The following is a 25,872-nucleotide window of genomic DNA, read 5'->3' on the forward strand; positions in this document are numbered from 1 at the left end:
ATTCCACATCATTACCTACTTTTACTACTATATAATATGCATATATGATTTGTGAGTAGTGTTTGTGGTGGAGCTACTACAAACCCACCTTTCAAACGTTTGAGATTACAAACAAAAACCTCCGCAAACGTTTGTATCCACTCGTAAACTTTGTTTGCACCATTTCATGTCAACAAAAACCTACACAAACACATTGGTGGAAATGCTCTAATCTTTCTTGCAGTAACACTAGTAACTCTCTAATATAGTTGATACAATTATAATTATAACCGCCAAGTATGATACGTGTATTTATTAGGTACATAATTTCTAAGAATAGAAATATAGACGGAGTGAGTACGTGGCAGTATGGGGTGACAACTTGCAGGCTTCCCATTGGTCAACCAATAAAACCCTTACTGTCCCAAACTCACACGACAAAACTCACCTCACTCACTCACTCACTCTTCCAACTCCCCCAAATCCCTTCAACTATAATAATAATAATCATGAAATTAGGCAAAAATCCATCCAATTAAACCTCCAATTCCTCCACCATGTCAACCGACGATCCACCGTTCTCCACCACCGCCACGTCAGCAATCGACAAGCCACTCCACCAGCTCACCGAAGACGACATTTCGCAGCTCACGCGCGAAGACTGCCGCCGCTTTCTTAAACAAAAAGGTTGGTGAAACTTGTAACTAATTTGAAACCGAATCTGTTAGTGTTGTTGTGGATTGTAACTGAATTTTGTTGTGGATTGTAACTAAATTTGTTAGGTATGCGGCGGCCGTCGTGGAACAAGTCACAGGCGATCCAACAGGTGATTATGCTCAAGGCGTTGCTGGAACCGCCGCCGGAGTCAGAAGACGGTGGCCGGAAAGTGTACATTCGGCAGCAGCAAACCCTAGCCACTCGTGTAATTTATTATTATCTTTAATTATTTATTAGGAAATAGTTAATGCTAATATTATATGGTTACCAAAGTTACAACGACACGCTTATGCTTTATGCTTTTGTGTATTATATTATATTGTATTACTAGTTGATCCTTGATTAGGTTAGGTTACTACTGTGTTACCTGCTAACTTTGAATAATAATAATAACAATAATAATAATATGATATTATGGAATGTAGGTCCAGAAAGGAACAAGTGCCGATACGGAGATCTCTCTTTCTGCAGAGGAATCAGTTCCCGGTCACCGTAATGATGCGGAGAAGTCAGATGTTTTGGGGGATAATGATTCTGCTCCTGCGAGGTAATGATTACAGATGTTTCATGAACGAAACCCTAATTGTATAATTTGTATTGTGTTGTGGTTGATGGTGCATGATTAATGTGGGTCCAACCTGTTAGATTATTGAGGTCGGGGGTTATACATACAATGATGAGACTTGTATTGTTTCTAGTGCTATGCATTTTTTTCTTAATCTTTTCTTGATTTTTAGTTAGTATTATGAACACTAATTAATGACAATAGTTAGAAGGGACCAGTTAAATTCAACTGGATTCATAATTGTATTATTGTCTTTTCAATAGTGCGAGAACGTGATATTAAACTTGCCTAGGATATACTATACCCTGCCTTTACTTTAGTTTCTTATTTGTGATGAAAATAAACATATTCATCATGTATAGGAAGCTAAACTTAATGCTATGATATGATATCATAGGAAAGAAGATTAACATCGCATTCATGCATTATTAAAAGACAATAATAGAAAATACGAATCCAATTGAACTTAAAAGTTTCCCTTTCTAATTCTCATCATTGGTTAGCATTCATAAGACTAATTAACAATCAAGAAATGATAAAGAAGAATACATAACACTATAAATAATGCAAGTTTTGTCACTGTATGCGAGTCCTTAGACGTCTGCATTTCTGGAAGTTATGTCTAGTTGTCAATGCTAGCTTCCACCTTCTCGAATCCTAAATAAGCAGCTGCTCAAACTTGGCTTTAGTAATTTTCACTTAATGCTGAATTTTAAGGTAAACAGGGCATGTTCGAACAAAATTGTATCTTAGCCTGTACTATAAGCTTTACAAACCATATTAATATATCTCTGTGTGTGTGTATATGCGTCTTGCTTACAAAGCAAGCATGAGACTTGAGTTATTAAATCCCATCTGATCTAGAAAATTAAAACTGCTCTTCATGTTTCCACTCTGTTTTGATATTTTAGTCTTGTGAAGGCTAATGATTTCAGGTTCCTTTCAATTAATGCAATCTACAAAGCCATAGAAAATTGAGAAATTAGTTTACATCAAGTTTATACTTGGATCTTACTCCTCTAGTCATTTTCGTTCTGAACGTTTTGGTGGCTGGTAACTCACTCAGTAGAACATTAAGTACTATTTGGTTGAGATTTGTAGGAGTTAAGGTTCTTTACTTATTCTTTCAGATTTGCATCAAATAATTATCTGAAATGGGTGTTAGATAATGTAATTCATATTCTTTCAGATTTACGTCAACTTCTATATGTATTTTTAAGGTGTACACCCAATTGTCATTCACGTTTTATGAACAAGCTAACACTTTAAAAGCATACAAACATGGTTATCACATGTATGATGCTTATAGAAAGGATAACATGTATACCTGATATGCGGGATTGTGAAGAATACATCAATAGAAAGAATCTTATAGTTATGAATTGCAACATATATTTTTCATCACTCAAATGCTAGATATATTTGCTATAAGTTAATTATTACTTAAATCCAAGGGGCAAACGATATCAGATTAAGATTTCATTATTATGTGGATTCTAGATTACCAACTTTTTACTTGAATCTTCCAGGATTGTTGGTGGGATAGAAGAGACAAAAGGACAAATGACAATATTTTATAGTGGCAAGGTGAATGTCTATGATGATGTCCCAGCTGATAAGGTATATGATATATCCTATACGAACTTAAGTTATTTAGCTGTTTGTTTTTTTAAACAGTGAGCTCACTAACTGAACAATTTCAGGCACATGCACTATTCCAGCTTGCTGCAAGCCCGCTTCAGTATTCTCAAGAAAATCCATTTGATGGAAAGACGTTGCAATCTCCAAACATCAATGTGGTCCGAGATTTCCCGCATGTACCCTCGCCAGTCCTGCAGACAGGTTTGTCAATTTATAACCAACAATATGCAATAGATCAAAGAATTTAAGAACTTGTAATTATTTTAATAAAATACTTGAAAAAATATGATCAGTTCAGAGACAATTATGTCCGTGGGTTTAACAGTGTACTTAAAGTTTGAATTGTTGGTTGATCTTAGCCCCATTACGTTGTTTAGTTCTTATTTAAAAAGTGGTCAGAGTTTTGAAATGCTATTAGGTGATTAGATAGAAGTGTTTATGGGTGTAGTTCATGCATTGTTTCTGACCTTTTATGTATTCTCAACAGTGAGAATGACGGATAACTATCGGCTGCCCAGGGAAGAAAACCTTATATCACGTGAAGATAACTCTGGTAACTATGCAAAATCGCAAATCTTTTATCAAATTTCCCTTTTGCTGCTTATGCATCGGAATCATTACTAAATTGTAATATTTTGGGGAGTCTTCATGACTCTATCCTTGTCACATTGATTTTGATTTACTTGTTTAGACTCAAATGACCCATTTCCTTTTTAGCAAAATTCTTTGATGTTTCTTGTTTGACCAGTTATAAATACCGTATAACGCAGTTTTGATCCATTTTCACATAGATGGATTGAAATTCCCTATTCTAATTAGCAGTCTTTCATGTCTCTACTTTATATATAGAAATAAATAAGAAAATGTTCTAGACATTTCCTTATGTTTCTATAATCTATGCAAATAGGGGTGTTAACGAGCTAAGCGAGCTGAGAAGCTAGGGTGGGCTCGGGCTTGGCTAGTTTACAAATCCAGATGGAATGTTGAGCTCGAGCTAGTTCGTGGCTTGTTTATTGTAATTTTTTATGCGTTATGCGTTCACACACACGCACATATATATATACTAAAAATAATATTTGTACCATACACAAAATGCTTTCTAAATTATATAATTCAGTATATATATATATATATATATATATATTAAAATTTAGCCTATACTTTTAGACGAGCCAAATGAAAAATTTTAATGTTAAGAGAATTTTATCTTTATATTTTCATTAAAAATAGGCGCCCTTGATAAAAGGGAAGTCATTAGGTAGGTATTTTTGTTATGATTGTAGATGATCTTGTGACTAAAAGAAACTTGAGCAATATGTTCTTTAGTAAATGTGGCATTTCTGGCCTATTTATGATCTGGTTTAATGCTTTTTTTTTTTCAATCTCTAAGTGCTCAAAAAGGCAAAATAAAGAAAATATCTCAAAATCACATAGTGTATTAACTGTGCTTAAATTCCAATCATTTTATTATAGAACTTATATCATTATTTAAATAGCCCTTAAGTCTTAACCATTTATGATACACCCAATTTTTAGAAAAAGCTAATTTTCTTTTTAAAAGTGTTTTGGGTCAACCTAAATTTTGACCTGAAACAGAATGACCCATTACTAGTCCACCTGGCTTGCCCATTTTGCCACCTAAGCTGCTGAAAATCAAGGATTTTACTTTGCATGATTTGATTATGAGCCCAGAGCCCGTTCTTTTTTTAACATTTTTCTCTTGTTTTGCAATTGATTTTATAAGCTGAAGGTTCAGCAAGCAGAAAAGCATCCGTCCAAAGATACCTAGAGAAACGAAAAGACAGGTATCTTCGACTCTACGTGCAACAATCGTTTAATTCATTATTTTATTTTCTTTTTCGGTTCTCACGTTGTTGTTAGGTGAAGGTTTAAGAGCAAGAGGAAAGTAGGAGATGTTTATGCTAACCATCAGAATAACCTACATGAGCAGTTTAGTAGGAGTGCCACTTGCTCCCCGCCTCCAGTTAGACCGCCTAACACCCCTAACCGCTTTAATTGAATTTAAGTCATGTATTCAAGAGTTTCAGTCTCTCTCGCACCCTTGCTGACTAAAGGTAGTGTGGCTTTTATTTATGGCATCTCGTTAATAAATTTAGAATTTTAGCTAAAAGAAAACAGGTCAAGTTGGTTGAACTCACCATTTGTTCAAACAGTTAGATTAGCTTTGTAATAATATGGTTTTTTTAATCATATTTAACACACTAATTATTTATGAAAAAAGTTTAAAAATCCGGACAAAAAGTGTTGTATGTCAATCGAGCACTGCTAGGAGTCTAGGACTTAGGAGTGTAAACGAGCCAAGGTGCTCATGAGCTACTCGATATTGGCTCGCTAAAAGCTCGAATCGAGAATCGAGTTGAGCTTAAATGGGCTTGAGCCTAAAAATAAGCTTGTTTAATCAGTGAGCCTGGGCCCAAGCTTCACTTATCGAGCTGAGTTGTTTTGCAAGCCTAAACAAGCCTACTATTTATATAAGTTTTATTTTACATGTATTTTTCTTATATGAATTATTATTACATATAAATTTTGATATAAACAACTAAACAATATATGTTATGTTGTATGTAAAAATTATAATCTAATATACACAAAAACATAATTATAAATTTGTATAAATTAATAATATAATAAATGAGCCGAGCCAAGCCAAGCCAAGCTCGAGTTAAGAAACCACTCACAAGCCAAGCTCAAGGTTGAGAAATAAAGCTTTTGGACTTTTCATGCATTTCAATTACATGTGATCTTGGTTGAAACTTTGGCCCCCGCAAAGCATAATCACAAAGCCTTTCTGACTCGGCCTGGCCCGGTCGCCCTACGCGGCTGGCGCTTCAAAAGGCGAAACTCTCGTCGTAGTTTGGCGACATGGACCCATTCACCACTTATGAGCATATCTATACTTTTGAGTTTGTGTAGGTATGGACTAATGGAGGCCCGTTCCTGTGAAGATGACGAAGGATGCGGGAAACTTTAAGCATTCATCAATGGCTAATACGTAGGCATGAATCCAGTTTCCTAGTTTAGCACTTTGGTTTCCTAGTTTGATGTTTTTGAGTTGCTGCTTGCTTTCATAGTTTTGTCATCGGCAATAGTTTTGTACAATGCTTGTGTTTGTTTTAAGGCGTTTGAGAGTAACGAGAGTTATCAGAAGGGTAAATATCTTCAATACTTGTATTTGACTTTGACCATCTTTAGTTTATGTTTTAGCTTATTAATATTTTATTTTCCACACTTGTATTCGGTCTTCAAGAGACTGTTTTCATAGGTTTGAAATCGAGGGGCACAAAAAAACTGGTACAGGAACCGGAACCTATTTGTGACTTGGAAGTTGGAACCGGTATTGAAACCAGTCTGTACCCAACCCATAGGCCCCTACATTGAAACTGGCCAAACTCGATCCTTTCCTCCTAAAAAACGGTTTCAACTGGACCCGGTTTGTCCCAACAAGATTGTCGCCTCTTTGAGTATAAACTATAAAGTAATGAAAACCAAAAAGGATTGAAAATTTTGTCTGATTTGATGCTCTTTTTCTGTATCCACAAATCAGAGGTTTTCCGTAGGGGTAGTTTAGTAAACTAGCTAACACCTCAATGATACAATTTTCAATTTTGTAATGACTTTTAAAAGTGTGTGGCTATCCGTCCATTCCACTTAAATAAGCCATAATTGTTTTGTTGGAATTATATTTTCTTTTTTCTTTTTGAATAAAAGGAATTGCATAGTAGGGTGTGTAATTCCCTAATGCCCGGGTGCCTCGGGACTGAAGGAAAAACACCCTAAGCGGATTCTCTCAGAGTTTCAACTGTTTCTCATTAATCAATTTTATTAAAAAAAATAAAAGAAAAATTGATGAAATTGGTGAAAGATAGGCATTTCTATGATTGAAAGATGATATGAACAGAACGATGTGACGCTGATGTGGAGCAAAGATGGTTAGAGGTGGGAGAAGCACTCCCACTACCCTTAAGAAACCATTTAAAATGTTTAGATTGCAAGAAAATTAGCCAACTAAATTCAAATTATCATTTTACTTAATGAAATTTTAAATCAAATAAACTTATAACATGTTAGGATTTTATGTAAGCAATATATATACCCACTTAATCAATAACTAACGTATGTCGTTTATCTTCAGTCATGACTCATGAGAGTCAATGAGTTCTCTTTTCACATCCAGATCTGTATTGATTCATGGCAAGTTTGGTGAAGATGTCGTCACTTTTGCAAATGATGACTCATAATGATTCAAACTATACTCGTGGCACATGTAAAAGAAAAAGAGAACAAGATATGTAAATGATGGTTTTTTTTTTTTAATTTTATAAAACCAGTGATTCATCGTGAATGTGATTTAGCATCATATCAACAATACGAGATAATCGGCGAAGCATAAAAGGGTGGAAAGCTATTCTCGGTCATTGGTAGCAAGTTTTGGATGAACCAGTATAAAGTCGCATGATCATGTAATTATTGACTTAAACTTTCAAGGAACAAATTACAAACCGTCCTTTGTGTCATGACATCCAAGGTAGCCTGCCTAACCGGCCTTGATCTTTAACTGTTTCAATATGCCTAATATGTTCTTGCAAAACATTCCAACTCAAGGAAAACTTAAATGAAGGTTTACAACGGACCCATACATACCTTGGTTAATTATTCAGGTTCACACACTTTTTCGTATACAGCGAAATCAAAATATGAAAGGCATGATGATATCATACAGGAGTTTAAGATCATCTAGAGATAATTACAAAGTTCATAACATAATACTAATACGCTTTAAAACTAAAACCACAAAATATGACTCAATTTATAGAAAAAGTCTTCACAATGAGAATTGAGTCCTAAAAATGCAAAACTAAACATGTCTAATAAACTAGTTTTATAAAACCAAAAGATCCTTGTACAAATGCACTTTAAATATAACAAGTATTTGTTGCGACGGGACCGTTGAACTGAACTAAAAAACATACGTAAAAACGTTAAACTACGCACTCATGTTAACTCATGAAATTTAGATCGAGACGTAAAACATTGTCATAATCGTATATGTAATTTAGGTAAACCATGTGTCACGGGGAATTTATTAACCCATTTTTTTTCTTTATTAATAAACTAGGAGCATTCAGTCAACACAAATATTTGACATAAGTTTTTTACTCTCAGATGTTACAAAAGATGTTAAACTATGTCTATAACACAAAAGGAAAATACTTTATAAATAAACAATGCAATGAATAAGAAATAATATAACATAAATGAACCATTAGACCTGAAAAAAAATCTCATATTAGTAAAAGATTTTGTAATATTAATTGAAAACTAAGTTTACAAATACATACCAACTTTAAACTGTATCACATTAAGTTTTCGAAAATCTCTTTGTAAACAACTTTATTTAATTTTTTTTAAATGTTCCTAATTGTTCTAAAGAACGTTTTTTTCTTTTTTCTTTTAGAGTGTTTTTTATAAATAATTTTCAGAGATATCTATATTTTTATAGCATTTTTCATGTCATTTTTTTATAAATAAATAAAACTTAAAGAACATTCGGTTTGATCACCATTTACCGGCTCTTCTTCTTTCATCAAGAGTAAATTAAATCATTGACAAGGTGGTTATTAATTTGAATAAATAGACTTAATCATGGAGTTAATTGCATTAATTTGAATAAATAGATTTAAATGAAACAAAAACTTAAAAAGAAAGACATACCTTTGACAATGTGGTTATTAATTGGAATAAATAGACTTAATCATTGAGTTAATTGCATTAATTTGAATAAATAGATTTAATTGGATTAAATTGGAATCCTGATTTCAATTTGATTTTAATTTAGTGGATTAAAAAAAATTTTGAATATGTGGAAATTATTAATATGGAAATGTGATTACATGAAATCCTATGTAAATATGTTAGAATAAGGACATGTGAAGAGAATCATTTACTTTAATAATTAGTAAGATATTTACATTTTAAAAGGAAAGACTAAAAATCTAAGCAAATGAAAATACTAACTTGTCCATTTAACCATTTCTTCACCATATTAAAGAAGGATATCAAATGTGGTTAAACAAGATAACCCCATGCATTTGGCACTTGTACTACGGACTACTACGTGTATAAAAAGTCCCAACATACTATAGTTGAATAGTGTTTTATACTTACAAAAGATATATTGCTATTTAATATATACATGATATAATATAAAAAGGCACAATTAAATTAATATGGGCCACACACCTTCATCCCCATCAACTCTCTTCTACCACCACCAAGACCTACCCACCACAACAACCACCACCCGCAACCGCTGCTTAGGGTTGCCGGAAATACGAATACCACCATCCCATTTTTTATATTATATTTATATATTAATTATAAAAATAGGTAGAAATTACATTTAATGCCCCCAAATTTTTGGCACATGCTAATATTTAACAGAGTTTTTGGATGACAGTTAGTGAAAAGGACGAAAATCAAATAAACATGTCATGTAAAGAGCACCGTCTATAAAACTTTTTAAATGAGCTTATCCGTATTGTTTAAAGAACAAATTTTAAATTTGTAATTTTGTCTATTACTTCCCTCTTGAGTTGTCAAATTTATACCTTCAAATTTGTTCAAAAATAACGACCTTTATTATATAGCAACCTACTTATGCCTTGAGTAGTAAAATTTGAATAATTAAAAGTTGTTCGAAACTAACAATATTGTTTTATAACAACTATTTTATGTCATGAGTGGTATAATTTGTTCCAACTTTATATAACAAACTGGTTTTTCTCTAAAACTACTATAAAAGCATGTTTCATCACAAGCTACATATCACTTTAGTACTAAATGATTTTAAATTTATAAGCGGTTATGAAACTATTTTTAATCAAACAAATATAGTTTATATGTTTTTATCTAACAAGTATGGTCAAAACATACAAACTCCAAATACCCTATCTAACATCCTTCTTAGAAAAAAACAAACGTTAATGTGAAACATTTAAAAACAACTTTAATTTTGTTTTGTGACACGTTATTAGGATTTAACAAAAGTCTTATGAAAACATCGATTTCAAGTTTGTACAACAAAACTTATTCTTAAATATGCCTACCTTTTTTTTATGTAATAAACAAGCTACAGTATATATCAACACCGTTGCAATACATATTACAACAAATGTGAATAAAAGTAAAGAATTCAAATCGAGGGTCAGCAAGCATCAAAATGAACAAGAAATAAGAGCTCAAATTTGGCCAAAATACGCGTTTGACATAGTTTCTTAAAACAGTTTTGCACGCTACTAATACGACACATTTTTCCTATTTCTATGATGCCATGACCTAAGCCAATAATTATTGTTGTTTTATCCTCAAATCTCAATATATAAACTTATCTACCAATCAAGTTCTTATTTTGTTTTTTTCTTACCAAACTAATTTTATATAAGCTTAAATAATACACAAAGTGTTAAGGATTATAAGTTTAAACCACTAAAGAACATTTGTATTAATTTTTGAATTTGGTAAATCAATACAAAACCCTACAACTATCGCACTCAACCCCACCAGTCACTCCTGAGTTACTCACTTTCAACTGTACATTCTTCTTGATATCTTTGAAATAAAAAGCAGTAAAGTCAATTTGTCATCAACCACCCCAATCTTGCAATCTTGACACTTGTACACTCTGCATCAACACTTGTACTCTGTGCTGGCATTAATAAATTCTTGTTCTCTTTTATGTTAACAACGAACAGCATCGCATGAAGCTACAATCTTTATGTTTGCAAAAAAGAAAGAAAAAGGGTAAACTTTTTCTTTTGAGTTTTACCAAACAAACAAATCAAGAAAGTTAAAGATTAAATTTTCATTCAGATTCAGCTGCTGGGATTAGTGGGTTTGGTTTGGATCTTTGTTTTTTCCAATCAAGGTTAGTAATTTGTTCATTTTTTGTATTTGTTTTTGGGTGTTTTGGATCAAGATTTGGTGGGTTTAATGTGGTTTTGGTTGGTTTTTTGGCAGAGATCTTGTGTGATTATTCAAGGGTTTTGGTGATTTTGTGGGTCTTTTTAACTCAAGAAAAAGAACCCTTAAAAGATAAGGTTCAGATCATCATCAAATTATAAGAGCCCTTTTGAAATTAAAGGTTTTTGAGGGTCTGATTGTTCTTGATCCATGCTAATTTATTCAACTTTGTATTTTGGAGATCTGGGTTGTTTTTTTATCTTCAAGATAAGAAAGCCCATTTCAAATTGGGGGTTTTTGAGGGTTTGAATGTTGTTAATTTGTTCAAGTTGCAAAATTTGGCCTAAAAAACCCTAATTTTGTCAAGATAAGAAAAACCCATTTCAAAATGGGGATTTTTGAGGTCTTGAATGTTGTTAATTTGTTCAAGTTGCAATCTTTGGTTCAAAAGACCCTAATTTTGGTATTGTGGGGAACTGGGATATTGTTCATCTGTTATGCCCAATGAGGACATTCTTTCCATCTGAATCTTGTAAAGAAACACATCTTAATGCTCTCAATCCACAATCTTGGCTGCAAGTTGAAAGAGGAAAGCTTTCAAAAGTATCACCTCACTCTCCTTCATCATTGTAAGTTTTTCGTTTTCTTTTCTTTAGGGGCGTTTCGATGTGTGTTTTGTGAGTGATTATTCAAGATAACCCGTATGAGTATTCAGATTAACTATTTTTGCATCCAATTATCTCATATTAATATCATCCACAAAAAATATACCCTGGTTCTATCTATCATTTAGTTAAATGCTTATCTTTAAAACACACATCCAAACACCTCTTGTTTATAGGTACATAAGTTCATTCCTTTAATTGTGTTTACTTGTGTTGTTTGTAGAGAATCTCTAATCAAAGTGCCCGATCCACCGATTCTTCCATTCTTTAAACCTGTTGATTATGTAGAAGTATTAGCCCAAATCCACAAAGAACTCGAAACATGTCCTTCACATGAGCGCACAAACCTCTATTTATTACAATTTCAAATCTTTAAAGGCCTTGGTGACATTAAGTTAATGAGAAGAAGCCTTAGATTAGCTTGGCTCAAAGCAAGTACGGTCCACGAACGGCTTGTTTTTGGGGCGTGGCTAAAATATGAAAAGCGAGGCGAAGAACTTATATCTGATTTACTCTCTTCGTGTGGTAAATGCTCAAAAGAGTTTGGATTGATAGATATCGGCTCTGAGCTCCCGTCTGTAGTAAACCCTAGTTTAACTGATGGTCCAATGGTTGATCAAAAGAATAATGTATCAGGAACGGTCTCGTTTAAAGTCGGTGATGAAAAAATAACGTGTGACAGACAAAAAATGGCGAACCTTTCGCCCCCTTTTCGTTCTATGCTTAACGGGTGTTTTCTTGAATCGGTTTCCGAAGACATCGATTTGTCAAAAAATGATATTTCAGCGAAGGATATGAAGGTAATAAGTGAATTTAGCTCAACTGGTGTTTTACCTGATTTACCTACCGATCTTTTACTAGAAATCATGGTGTTTTCTAGTAAGTTTTGTTGTGAGAATCTTAAAGATTCTTGCGACAGGAAACTTGCAAAACTCGTGTCATCAAGAAATGATGCAATTGAGCTTATGGAATATGCTCTAGAAGAGAATTGCCCAGTTCTTGCCGCCTCATGTTTGCAGGTTTTCCTCCAAGAACTCCCGGATTCTCTTAACGATGAACGCGTTGTTGACTTGTTGACCAGTGTTAACACTTTGCATAGAGCGATTATGGTGGGGTCTGCTTCGTTTTCACTCTATTGTTTATTAAGCCAAGTTGCTATGGATCTTGATCTGGGATCCGATAAATCCGCTCTTTTCTTGGAACAGTTAGTGGATTGTGCGGAAAATAGTCGACAAAAGATGGTGGCATATCATATGTTAGGATGTGTGAAATTAGTCAAGAAAGAATATGATGAAGCCGAACGAGTCTTTGAGGTTGCATTGAAAGAAGGGCATGTTTATTCGGTTATTGGTTTGACTAGAATTGGTCAAATCAAGGGCAAAAAGCTTGAATCGTTCAAGAAACTTAGCTCAGTTATTTCAAATCACACTCCTTTAGGGTGGATGCATCAAGAAAGATCTTTATATTGTGAAAATGATGAAAAAAGATGGGAAGATCTTGAAAAGGCAACCAACTTGGATCCAACTTTAACGTACCCGTATATGTACCGTGCGGCTTCGTTAATGAAAAAGCAAAATGTTCAAGATTCACTGGCAGAGATCAACAAGATTCTTGGTTTTAAACTCGCGGTTGAATGTTTGGAGTTGAGGTTTTGTTTTTATTTGGTTCTTGAAGATTATCAATCGGCTATTTGTGATGTTCAAGCTATTCTTACGATTTCTCCCGATTATCGGATGTTTGAGGGGCGGGTACCCGCAACACAATTTCAAACTTTGGTTCGTGAGCATGTGCCAAATTGGACGACTGCCGATTATTGGTTACAGTTGTATGATCGGTGGTCGGCTGTTGATGATATTGGGTCACTTTCTGTAATATATCAAATGCTCGAGTCGGAAACAGCTAAAGGAGTTTTGTATTTTAGACAGTCTTTGCTTCTCCTCAGGTACTATATTGGTAATCTTTTTGTTTTTGATATTTACAAACTGAATGCGCTTTATAAGTACCATACAAGAGCCCGAGACCGAGCTTCAGTTATCGAGCTTACTCGCGAGTCTAACAAGTCTATTATTTATATACTTATGTCTTGCATATATTAATATTATAATTACATAAAAAATAGTTATAAATATATAGAGCTCAGTCCAAGTCGAGCTCGAGCTTGAAAAACTACTCACAAAGTCACACGCTTTAGAAATAGAGCCCTGTCCAAGCCAAGCTCAAGCTTGAAAAACTACTCGCGAGCCGAGCTTGAGCTTTAGAAATAGCGCTCATAGCAAGCCGAGCTCAAGCTTGAAAAACTGCTCATGAGCCGAGCTCAGGCTCGCTATATTTCTATTATATTTTTAAAATCGACCCTTTTGTTATAAGATGTCAAAACTATACATCATCTTGTGAAACAAAGGGATTTAAGACAAGGGAATTATAATTACCATAATGTCATTACTAACCGGTGCTTATTTCAGGTTAAATTGCCCGGAAGCGGCAATGCGAAGCTTACAGTTAGCCCGCCAACATGCATCAAGCGGACATGAACGTTTAGTTTACGAGGGTTGGATATTATATGATACGGGCCATTGTGATGAAGGGTTAAAAAAAGCTGAAGAATCTATAAGTTTGAATAGATCATTTGAGGCTTTTTTTCTAAAAGCTTATGCTTTAGCAGATTCTAGTCAAGATCCTGCCTGCTCTTCAACCGTTGTGGCTCTTCTTCAAGATGCCCTTAAATGCCCTTCTGACCGGCTTCGTAAAGGCCAGGTTATGAACAATCTTGATACCTTAATAGCGGTGTAAATGAGCCGAGCCTGTCCTCCTTAAAAACTCAAATCGAGTTGAGCTTAAACGAGCCTGTGCTCAAGCTTAAACGAGCTCAAGCCCAGGCTTCACATATCGGGCTTGACTCTGCTCGAGAGGCTTGTTTATACAACTTTTATTTAGTTTATTAAATATATGTTTACATAATAATAAATACCACGCATAAAGTTATAATACGAATAATTAAAAAGTATATAATGTTATATATTAAAATTGTAAGTATAAATGTATATATATTTAAGTAATTATAAATGTATATAAATATAATAATAAAATTATCAATAAATAATAACGAACCGAGCTGAAGCTTGAAAACCTACTCACTGGATGAGCTAGTGGAGGTGGTAATTTTGACCTAGGTCAACTTAAAGATTAAGTGAAAAGGAAACGGGTCAACTCTGTCAAACATTTTTAAAGGCGCCCAATATGTATTTAAATATATATTTTTATTCATTCCTAGAGATGAACTTGGGGCATGTGTTTAAATATATATCAACCTCTTTATTTAACATACCCATATCCAGTTAGTCAATCAATGTCAAGTTCGTAATATTCTTTATTTATTTCAATTTTTAAAAATATTCAAAAAACATTTCGTTAATTTTTTTGTGCCTTTTTGCTCTTTTTCCTCATTTATATATTTATATATTATTATATACACATAAAACATCTAAAAGTTAAATCGTTTGTTGACACCTAAAACTTGTGGCAGGCATTGAACAATCTTGGAAGTGTGTATGTAGATTCTGGTAAAATAGACCTTGCAGCCGATTGCTACATTAACGCCCTTAAGATTCGACACACGCGGGCCCACCAGGGGCTTGCGCGTGTCCATTATTTAAAAAACGACAAACCAGCTGCCTATGATGAAATGACAAAATTGATTGAAAAGGCACGCAACAATGCATCTGCTTATGAGAAAAGATCAGAATACTGTGAACGTGAACGTGAACAGACAAAAATAGATCTTGAAATGGTTACTCGATTAGATCCTCTTCGGGTTTACCCTTACAGATACCGTGCGGCAGGTTAGTTAGCTCGATATGTATATAGTTATGTTATGATTTTCATCTAATATATTTTAGAGGTGGCACATATGATCCGGGGTTGTAATGGGTTAAGTGAGAAAACTTAAAAGATTTTTCTTTATATGACACAGCCCGTTTAACCTGGAAAAGGTTGTTTATGTGAAGCGGAATGAAAGTTGCTAAACGTAGAGATTCTAAACGGGCCGTGTTCACGGGGTGGTGGGTTGAACCCCGACATGAACAAGCTTTATGTGCATCCATGAATATGACACAGCCCGTTTAACCTGGAAAAGGTTATTTAATTATTTTTACTTTTAATACGTTAAATTTCTAAATTTGAATATTATTTTTATTTTTTGAAGCATTTATGTTTAAACTATGCCAATTCATATTTTAAATTTTGCTATAAAAGATGCTTAGATAGTAGTTATTACATAAAACACATTTTTAAAAGAAACAAAAAATGGGTTTAAGCGGGGCAACCCACAAACACGACCTGTTTAGCTAAATGTGTTCAGGGGCTCGACATGAATCTGGTTAGGCTAACCTAAACCCGCGAATATTGTGTAAGGCTCGTGTCGTGTCAAAAATTCACACTTAAACCTCACAATCCATTTTAATAAAGAAAAATAGCTTTCTATTGAAAGAAAATAGTGTTTGTAATCATATATGCCCTAATTACTGAAAAAACAAAAAACAAAAATAAGTTGGCCCTTTTTCTTTGTAAGTTATCTTTTTACCCATTTGACCCGTTAGAGATAAACCACCAATTCATCTAGAAATTGCCACTTCAAGAGCATATAATAAGTCTTTGAAACTGCTTAAAGATTTTCTTTATATACATGTGGGCCCTACATCTCATCTCATCTCATTTGGGTTGTGGTCAAAATCCAGTCTTGATGGACAACCACAAGGAGAAAGAAGCGATCGCGGAGCTTTCAAGGGCGATAGCGTTCAAAGCGGACCTGCACTTATTGCATTTACGAGCAGCGTTTCATGAACATATTGGGGATGTAGCGGGTGCCATGCGGGACTGTCGGGCTGCCCTGTCTTTTGACCCGAATCATCAAGAAATGCTTGAACTGCGAAGCCGTGTAAACAGTCAAGAACCTTAATTATCCAAGAATTTAGTAACTTTAGATGCAATGTTTACACAAATGGTGATGAAAGGTTTTTTGAGTTTGTGTATGTTGCAAATGTACCACTTGATGGATATTGTAAAGACACTCAAGTTTGTGCATTAACATGTGGTGTTTTGTATTTCTTTCCCTCTATTTGTTTTCTCCTTGCATATGTATGTATGTATAGAGGTGCACAAATCGGGTTCAAATGGAAAACCCGAACCGATTCCAAACCGGTTTTTTTACACCGGGTTGTAAAATGGCACCGGTTCCAATCAAGAACCGGTTCGGTTCCCGACCCGAACCGATGCCCAGATATGCGAACTTTTAAGAACCGGGTAGGGTATGAACCGGAACCGGTTTTTACGTAAAAACCGGTTCCACCGGTTTTTTTTTAAATTTAAAAATTAGAGCCGTTAGGAACCGGTTCCAACGGCTATATAGCCGTTTTTGACCGTTGGAACCGGTTTTTTAACTATAAATAGGTTATTTTCTTACTATGAATAGCAAGGTTTGTTTGTTTACTTGTTAAACCACTTCCAAAACTATAAAACACACTCCAAACCACAATTAACCTTAAACCGACAACAAATGGCAACCAATGATGACGTTGTTATGGTGATCGAAACAACAAGATGCCCCGATGTTTGGGTTCATTATGATTTGTGTCTCATGACCGACTCACATGAGTCGGGTAAAGGAACGGGTTTGCTAAAGGAGTAGTATTTTAGTTTGTTTTTGAGTTTGGTGGTGAAACAAGTAATGGAAACAAGTTATATATAGGTTTGGGCATCAAAAACCGGTTCCAACGGCTATATTACCGTTGGAACCGGTTCCAACGGATCTATTGTCTCAAAAACCGGTTCCAACGGCTATATTACCGTTGGAACCGGTTCCAACGGCTAATTGGTGTCTAAAAAACCGGTTCCAACGGCTATATTACCGTTGGAACCGGTTCCAACGGCTAGTTTGACTTTTGTTTGACCCTTCGAAAAAAACCCGTCGGAACCGGTTTTTCCGGGTACGAACCGAACCGGTTCCAATTAAGAACCGGGTAGGAACCGGGTTGGAACTGGTACTGACATACAAATAGGAGAACCGGGTACGATTTTCGGGTACAAAAATACCCAAACCGGGTATTGTTCCAACCGGGTTGGAACTGGAACCGGTTCCGGTTCCGGTTCGGTTCCACCAGTTAGGTTCCGGAACCGGTTTTTTTGTGCACGTCTATGTATGTATTTGTGTCCTATTTTTGGAGCTACACTTTACAGGATGTGAACTAAAAAGAATATTAAATATAAATTTTGTATTTTGTCATTTTATAAAATATGATATGGAAATTGTCATTTACACTGAACGCGTTGTCGGTGTTCATATAGTCTCGTATATGGTAAGTTAAGAACGTCTACAACATGTTCTTACCTTAATAGTTTAGCGTACGACGTCACTGACATAATGTAACCTTAATAGCGGAGTGGTTGTGCTACGTGTTTTCTCAATAGAGAGAAGCACAAGGGGAAAGAAAGTCCGGAAATAATCACTTTCGTATGAGTTTGTACCTTGTCAAAATAGGTTAGTAGTATAAACACCTTGAAAAGTGTTTAATTTGAGTACTTCCATACAAGCGCATCTTTCGATAAAAAAAATGCGCTACCTTCGACCATGTTGTCAGTTGAATTACCCAAATTGCATTAGTTCTTAACATGTCACTAAATGACTAAAATCATAATTTCATGTAGATATTGTTAACCTATGATAATTCGAGATTGTTTCAATAACATGTTTAACGATTTATAACATGTTTAAAAGATTGGGTTTTGCGATTCAAAACGGGGGGTAGCGGCGCAGCTCGTTGCCCGCTTGCCTTCTGTTTCGATGTAATCCAATAAACAATTTATAATTGAGAGAAATTGAATGAAGAATCCTTAATCTTTTCAAAAAAAAAAATGTTTAACGTAATATTGTGACAACTATGGGTGTATGCATAGTATGTTGTAAAACTCCCGAGTAGGCGGCCGAGTACTCCCCGATTACTCCCCGCCTAGATGGAGTACTCCGCGCCTCGGCCGAGTACTCCTTAGGTATTTTCCGAGTAATCCCCGACTACTCCCGAGTACTCGCAACTCCCCAGTCGACCGTCTAGGACCGCCTAACGACTTTTCCTTGCATACATTAACAACCGAAGAGCTTATAGCCTAAGGGTATTAAAGTTTTCCTCTTTAAATAGATTTAGAGTTGCACCAACAATTTTTTCTCACATTTCCAACCAAATTGGTTTAATTAAAGTAGCAATAGGTTTATAATCAAATTAAAAGTATAAAATCAACATTATCTTGTTTTAAACAAAAATAAAATAATATAAAGGAGGAGTCAAGAAAATCTTAATTTTTAAAAGGTCCAACAAACATTGCAAACTTTACAAGTGTTAATGCATGTTTTAACTTCTTTTTATGAGTATAGATGTCTTTCTAACAGTACTTACATTTTTGGCCCCTTAATTTTATTCAACTTTAACTATATAAACAATAATTATATTTTTGACCCCTTAAGTTAAACCAACTATCCCTCAGGATTTTTAAAATGATCATAACTATTGCATATGTTAATATTTAAACAAATAAACTACACCATAAAAACGAGAATTTTATTCTCTTTAATTTGAGTATAGTATTGCTATACTTTGTAATTTTAAAAAAATCACATGTTACGTAAATACGAGTTAGGACCGACAACCGGGTTCTGGCTAGGCATTTAACATCATAGGATTACACCGACACTGGTTAAGCGTTTGATGTCGGGTTACATGCGTACCGACATATGTTACGAGTCGGATGCCGTGTTACACATGTACCGACGCTAGATTTCATGCGGTCAAGCACGGGTTATCCGTGTACCGAATCCGGTTACGCATCCGATGATGCGTTATGCGTTTATCGTCGTTACGCTCGTACCGGTACCGGCTATGTGGCTGATGTTGAGTTACATGTGTCGACATTGGTTACAAGTTTGATATCGCTTTATGAGACCAATGTGGGGTTGTGTGCGTTCCATTGTTGGCTTACGCGCATAGCGTTTCTTCAATGGTAGATTCCACTCCATTCGCTTGTACTGCGCTCTCAAGATTCAAGGCTATTCCTTTCACACCGCTGGCAAATTCAACCATTTCCCCAGCTTGAATCTCGTTCAACCCATAAACACGTGCAATCCCATCTCCAACTGAGACCACTCGAGATGGATCAATCACGCGGTTCTGCAGCGTCCTCCAACTCGTTGAACGCTCCCCTTCACTTTCTTTGCTGGACGAGAAGATGCGAATCGGGGGAAGGCCTTCCCACCACGCGAAGTTGGATTGGGAAGGATACGACAGGTTCATTTCAAGGACACTCAATTTCAGGCTTTCGAAGCTCTGACGCTTTCTGTCGCATTTGTTCTATCAGGGCGCTCGGCCGGTGCTCCTTTCTCAAACCAGAACAACTCTGAACGTTAGGGAAGATAAGGGAGGATCACCTGAGCGAACTGACCGAAGGGACTTGACTTATCCGAACCGAACGATAGCGTCATAGCGGATCGATTAAGTGTTCCATGTCGCGTTACGTGCCTACTAATGTCGGGTTATGCGTGCTATATCAACATATTCTGATCATTCAGAAAATAACACCACCTAATTCTAACCCGTTTGAAAAATAGCACCAACCCATTTTGACACGTACATAATAACGCAATATATGTTTGTAATATTGCACGTAGGGGTGCACAAAAAACTCAAACCTGGAACCGGACCCGAAAAAAATACCCGGAACCGGTGTTTTTTATACCCGGGTTTTTAATACCCGAACCCGTGCCCGATCCTGCCCGTAAGGTACGTATAGGGTATGCATTTTAGTACCAAAACACGTACCCGGAACCGGGTCCGATTTATACCCGGTAATACTTGAAAACCGGAACCGGTTCTATACCCGGAACTGGGTTTTTCCAATACCTGAAACCGGGTTTTTCAAATACCTGACCTATACCGGAAATTACCCGAAAAATACCTTAAAAATACCCGAAAATACCCCTGAAAATTGTAACCCCTTAAAAAATCCAATCTATACCCGAAAAAACCCCGGAAAAAACCCAAAAAAAAAACCAAAAATAGGGTTTTTTCAATGCCCGAAAACAGGGTATTCAAATACCGGGTTTCAGAATACCCGGTTCTATTCCCAACCCGAACCCGATGATAGGGTATGGTTTTTAGAGACAATACCCGAACCCGATCGGGTATTACCAATACCCGATTTTTCAATTATCGATCAAACCCAAACCCGGTTCCATACCTGAACCCGGGTATTTGGAAAACCGATTTGTGCACCTCTAATTACACATACATAATTACGCATAAACAAAAATAATTACACACCTTATATAATAATTACGCAACATATTTTCATAATTAAGCATGACTATATTCAAACATAATATACGCACAACACATCTAGGTTTAAAGAAATTTATTTTTATTTCTTTGAAAAAAATAGTATAACAAAAAAGCGTAGTTTGCTTTTTTAGAAAAAAAAATACTTATATAGTTTTTTAAAAAAAAAAATGCTTGATTTTATGGTGATGTTTTTTATATGATAATTCCGTTTAGAAAGGTTATCAATGCTTTAAAAGTAGAAGAATTGTGTTTAATTTAGGTTCTCGTATAAGGAGGGAAAATGCACATAAAATTCAATGGTTTAAGTAATTACAAATGTTAAAACACATTAAAAATCTTATAAATAATTATATTTTTGTTTAGCGTTAAACATTTATTATTGTTTCTATATATGTCACATCTGAATGGAGAAACAATATGAGAGAAACTATATACTCTATAAATACAAGTTAAGTCTTTATAACAAGCAATTGACTTACTTAACTCTTTGGTTGAATAAAGTTTTAGAATTAATCCATCGACACGATTAAGTTATATGTTTGATATTTATGATAATAAATTGTAAAGTTGAGACAAATTGTGCAAGCAAACAATCTCAAGTTTAATTTGGAGCTTACCCAAGCCAGCTTTGAATGAAGTTCGAGTCCAATTCGAGCTAGCTTTGGTTTGGATCAGATTAGTTCGTTAATAACCTTTAAATATTATTCGCCGCCGCATCGCGCGGGCACTCTAGTATATATATAGATATTAGTGATAAGCGTATGGCATGCAAAAGTGACTCATCACCACTATCCACTTCTTATATCAACGTATTAAAAAAAAACCCTTTTAACTAAGGGTTTCAAAAGGCTTATGTGGAACTTGTTTGGCACCCCATGTGAGCATACAACAACTAGCCTTATAGAATTGTATAAATGTATTTGTGCATATATAGTACTGGTTAGATACTATGATGCAATAAAAAGTTAAAGAAAGTTGATTATGATGCTAGATCGTATATATACGAGTTTTATAATTCTTTACGTAAATTTGAGTGGGTGCTAAACCACCCTTTATACTCGTCCAATTATGGTTTTGTTTCCCTTGAGATCAAGAGTTTGAGCCCTGCTGAATATGAATATAATTACTGTAATTTAGCCGGTTTTAAAAAAAAATATATAGAAAGGAAGATGATGGAATGGAATTGCATATTTCGACATTCAACTGAACACACATTTATATCACCTTAAAAGTCCACGGCATTTAAAAATACTTTATAAAATAATTGGTAATTTGAGTATGTTAGCATGACATGGCCACTTCACCAACTTGCGATAAAATAATAAGTATATCTTAAGTTAGAAATATATATATATATATATATATATATATATATAGTCCACGGCATTTAAAAATACTTTATAAAATAATTGGTAATTTGAATATGTTAGCATGACATGGCCACTTCACCAACTTGCGATAAAATAATAAGTATATCTTAAGTTAGAAATATATATATATATATATATATATATATATATATATATATATATATATATATTCTTTGATTTAAAATCAACGGTGTGAATTTTATTTTGTTAAAGAGAAGATAATATAATTTTAGAATTACGGTATTTAATAATCTAATTGGTTGATTAAGATTATAGATGCTCGTTATTGTCATGTGTAAAGTTTTGAACCATGCAAAATATTCTTTTAAAAAGGTGGTGCCACTAATATAAGGATACAAGGGTGCGAGATACCCCTCAACTTTCACGACGAATTGCAAAAATAATGCAAATTTTTTCTTCACCGTTTATATGTTTGGATACCCATTAGCAAATATTAGAATACCCCTATGTCTAAAAACATTTTAGAGATACCTTTGAGTTTTTCTTCACACAAGTATAAATATAGAGTAGAAGGGGGAACTTTTTCATCTAGAAATATGGATATGTAAATCACAAATAAACATAAGGGAAGAAGTAAGAAAAAGGAAAGCATAGCTAGTAATGTCGAACCCACAAACTCGTCTTTGACATGGAGATAGTTTCGCCAGCTCTGGAATCTCATATTGTGATTATTTTATAAATGAAGATTACATTTTCTTTATATAACTAATGAGGGGGGAAATTTGATCAAACCCGCCACCCCCTTAAGACCCGACACTGCTTATTTGAAGGAAATTTCATCTATGTATCTTGATTCATTATTTTGAATGGTTAAGGTGAAGGGGTCGCACTATTTCGGGTGAACCAAGAACACTGCGCCCTTTGGTTCACCAAATTGATTCGGGGAAACAAATTGGGTAAAGTACCCAAATATGAAAGTTGGAATAGTATTGCTTAGTGTGGAAAAATGAAATGTGGAAGTTTGAGAGCATCGCCGCAATTCGTTCAGGTAAAAGTAAGGTGTAACTCATTGATTGGCTCTTTGAGTTTGAATACTTTGGGAGCACTCTTTCACCCCTCAACTATTACACACCCTCGTCTCACACTCTTTTCTCTATATACACGACTTAAAAAAATAATCAATCATCCAACGATACAAAAAAAAAAATAAAAAAGGAAAAGGGCCTTGGAAATGCTAATGTACACCAACTTTCAAAATATTGAAGCATTCGAAAATTTTGATGCTTTCCAACCAATGTCGGTCTATACACCACAACAAATAGCTCAATGTCAACAATATTATCAATACCTATTTCACGCCTACCGCAATCAAACCGTTAACGTTAGTGATGAATAGGTAAAATATGCAATCCCCATTGAACAAAGATTTTATTAAATAAAACTAATTTAAGTATTAAATATATTTATGAATATTGTTTATCAAGAAGAAAAAGGTTTAGGGAAGTTAGGGACGACCCCGCCAAAAAATAGTGTCAAATGTGTCCATTTTTATCATAAGCAACATAATGAAAAAAGAGTATATTTGAGTTTCAAGTTTCAACACTTAAAGGAGCGTTCAAACTCAAAGCACACAAATCCTTAAAGCGGGTTCCCACACTAGTGCCTCTCTTTACACAACGCACCAAAGAGAGAGAATTTTGAGACATGCAAATGAGCCCAAAAAACATAAGCTTGCATCTTTATATATAGATGCATGTCTTGATCCAATCGTAGCTCCACACATGGAAGGCCGGGTTTTTGGAAAATAAATACAACAAAGGCACAGCTGTGCTTTTGCTTAGACACACCTGTGTTTAATTAAGGAGGCTTTGTGATCTATCTTTGGCAGTTCCTGGCCACTTATGGCCATACAACAACGACCATATCGCTTCCGGACTTCATCTTTGTGTTATTTGACTGATCAAACCCCTCAACTTAATGATCAAACGGATTCTTAACAACATAAACATCCATATCTATATAAATAAATCTCTTAACACCTAGGGTGTTACACGACACCATTGCTTTAGCGATGCAGCATTGATGTGTGTGTGTGTGTGAGAGAGAGAGAGAGAGACGGTGCATGATGTTAGTGATGCTAGGAACGACAAACTCGACCCTAATAAATCTTTTAGTCCACCTAAGCGTCTCATAAAAATCATATTGTGCACGAAATATTTTTTTATAACTTTTCACAAGTATACTATTTACATTTTTATTTGTATTTCTTTTTTTCATTATTTTATTATTAACCATATATCTGTAACTAGTTTTATTTTATATTTACCATATATACATGAGTGAGAAATTATAAATATTAAAAAAAATACTGCCTTTATAACTTAGTACAGAAACTAAAAGCTTAAATAATTATTATCAATTATCGTTTAAGTTTTCACTTTTCAGTTGTTCGTTACTAACTTTTAATTTTATCTCGACCCTCACATCCTCTCCTCCATTCTTTCTTGACGCACAAAAAATCTGATGAGACTCGATTTGAAGGTTTAATTAGTGACCAGGTATGGAAATAAACAACATGAATAACTTAATTAAAACACTTTGAAACTTTGTTACTATTCTATAACATATTTCCTCCCTTTATTATATTGGTAATAATATTCTTTTTATATCAAAAGATAAAGAAAAGCATTTGGTTCAATGATCACAATAGAAAAGGCACAGTAAGAATAAAAGGGTGATGCATATTTACTCAAACCCTTCATCGAGGGTTGCTCACGAGTCGAATCAAATCGAGCGAGGTCTTGCTAGTGCTTGGCCTATTTATAAACTAAGCCGAGCCGAGCGGTTCATTTACAAACCGAGCCAAAATTAAGTGGCATTTTTCGAGCGTTTAACGATCAGCATTAAGCGAGTTTCAAGCATTACTTAATTATTTTTCTCTTTAAAATTCCTGTAATAAATAAGTTTGAAGTTTAATATGATGTAAATAAAAATAAATTAGTAGCTTTTAGAGAAACTTGCAATAGCTTGCAAATTTCTTTAAGAAATAAACTTAAAATTGGATATGATATCCATGAAAATAAAATTTATAAATTCTAACAATTTAAAGCAAGGAAATGGTTTTTTATATGTATGTGTAATTCAAGTAAATTGAACCGAACCAAAATAGTTTTTTATATGTATGTGTAATTCAAGTAAATTGAACCGAACCGAGCTAACGAAGCCAAAATTGAACAAACATTTTCCAAACAAACGACGAGTTGTTTGGACATCCCTCCCCTTATCGATTACCCATAGAATGAACTTGCATAGTAGATAGACGAAAGTTCTAGACACTACTTATCCGATCCTTCTACTCTTCAATATATTTTAGTTTCTTTAAATATTTAATAGGTTTTCTGTAAAGTATAGAATAAAAACACATGGTGGGGCTTTATTGTTGTTAAATGATGAACGTCTCACATTATTTTATTTTATAACTCAAGTGAATACAACCCACAAGTGGTTTATATGTAATATTCGGAGTTTCATAATAAAAGGAAAAACTTTAAGTTTATAATGTTGTGATTCGTTTATTTTATCTACGGTTTTTTTTTTCATATAAACTTTATGAAAAC

The 25,872-nt window shown here is 34.4% G+C and overlaps 2 protein-coding genes across 3 annotated transcripts; both read left to right on the plus strand.

Annotated features, from left to right (window-relative positions):
• Positions 1-536: 536 nt before the first annotated feature.
• Positions 537-6,140, plus strand: LOC143565777 (protein TIFY 4B-like). 2 transcript variants are annotated; one of them, XM_077052644.1, is made up of 9 exons: positions 537-666; positions 762-901; positions 1,122-1,243; positions 2,791-2,881; positions 2,965-3,103; positions 3,390-3,455; positions 4,647-4,707; positions 4,790-4,977; positions 5,837-6,140. In XM_077052644.1, exons 1-8 carry the CDS (start codon positions 537-539, stop codon positions 4,920-4,922), a joined length of 882 nt encoding a protein of 293 aa, XP_076908759.1. In that variant the 3' UTR covers positions 4,923-4,977; positions 5,837-6,140. The 2 variants fall into 2 exon arrangements, with proteins under 2 accessions (XP_076908759.1, XP_076908760.1); XM_077052645.1 differs by lacking the exon at positions 5,837-6,140 and having other exon boundaries at positions 4,784-4,919.
• A 5,085-nt stretch (positions 6,141-11,225) lies between these two features.
• Positions 11,226-16,650, plus strand: LOC143565792 (ETO1-like protein 1). Its single transcript, XM_077052658.1, has 5 exons — positions 11,226-11,511; positions 11,771-13,489; positions 14,010-14,301; positions 15,071-15,386; positions 16,281-16,650. Exons 1-5 carry the CDS (start codon positions 11,387-11,389, stop codon positions 16,499-16,501), a joined length of 2,673 nt encoding a protein of 890 aa, XP_076908773.1. The 5' UTR covers positions 11,226-11,386; the 3' UTR covers positions 16,502-16,650.
• Positions 16,651-25,872: the final 9,222 nt, after the last annotated feature.

The sequence above is a fragment of the Bidens hawaiensis genome, unplaced genomic scaffold (assembly GCF_021521415.1).
Source record: "Bidens hawaiensis isolate Kalapana, Puna unplaced genomic scaffold, B.hawaiensis_p1.1 tig00022524_1, whole genome shotgun sequence".
Taxonomy (NCBI): Eukaryota; Viridiplantae; Streptophyta; class Magnoliopsida; order Asterales; family Asteraceae; genus Bidens; species Bidens hawaiensis.

Excerpts from the sequence above, each read along its gene's own strand:
- LOC143565792 (XM_077052658.1), top strand. The coding sequence starts at position 11,387 with ATGAGGACATTCTTTCCATCTGAATCTTGTAAAGAAACACATCTTAAT. Across the intron at positions 11,512-11,770 it reads CCTCACTCTCCTTCATCATT|AGAATCTCTAATCAAAGTGC; the intron begins GTAAGTTTTTCG and ends TGTTGTTTGTAG. Across the intron at positions 14,302-15,070 it reads ACCGGCTTCGTAAAGGCCAG|GCATTGAACAATCTTGGAAG; the intron begins GTTATGAACAAT and ends AACTTGTGGCAG.
- LOC143565777 (XM_077052644.1), top strand. The coding sequence starts at position 537 with ATGTCAACCGACGATCCACCGTTCTCCACCACCGCCACGTCAGCAATC. Across the intron at positions 3,456-4,646 it reads ATCACGTGAAGATAACTCTG|CTGAAGGTTCAGCAAGCAGA; the intron begins GTAACTATGCAA and ends TGATTTTATAAG. Across the intron at positions 4,708-4,789 it reads CTAGAGAAACGAAAAGACAG|GTTTAAGAGCAAGAGGAAAG; the intron begins GTATCTTCGACT and ends TGTTAGGTGAAG.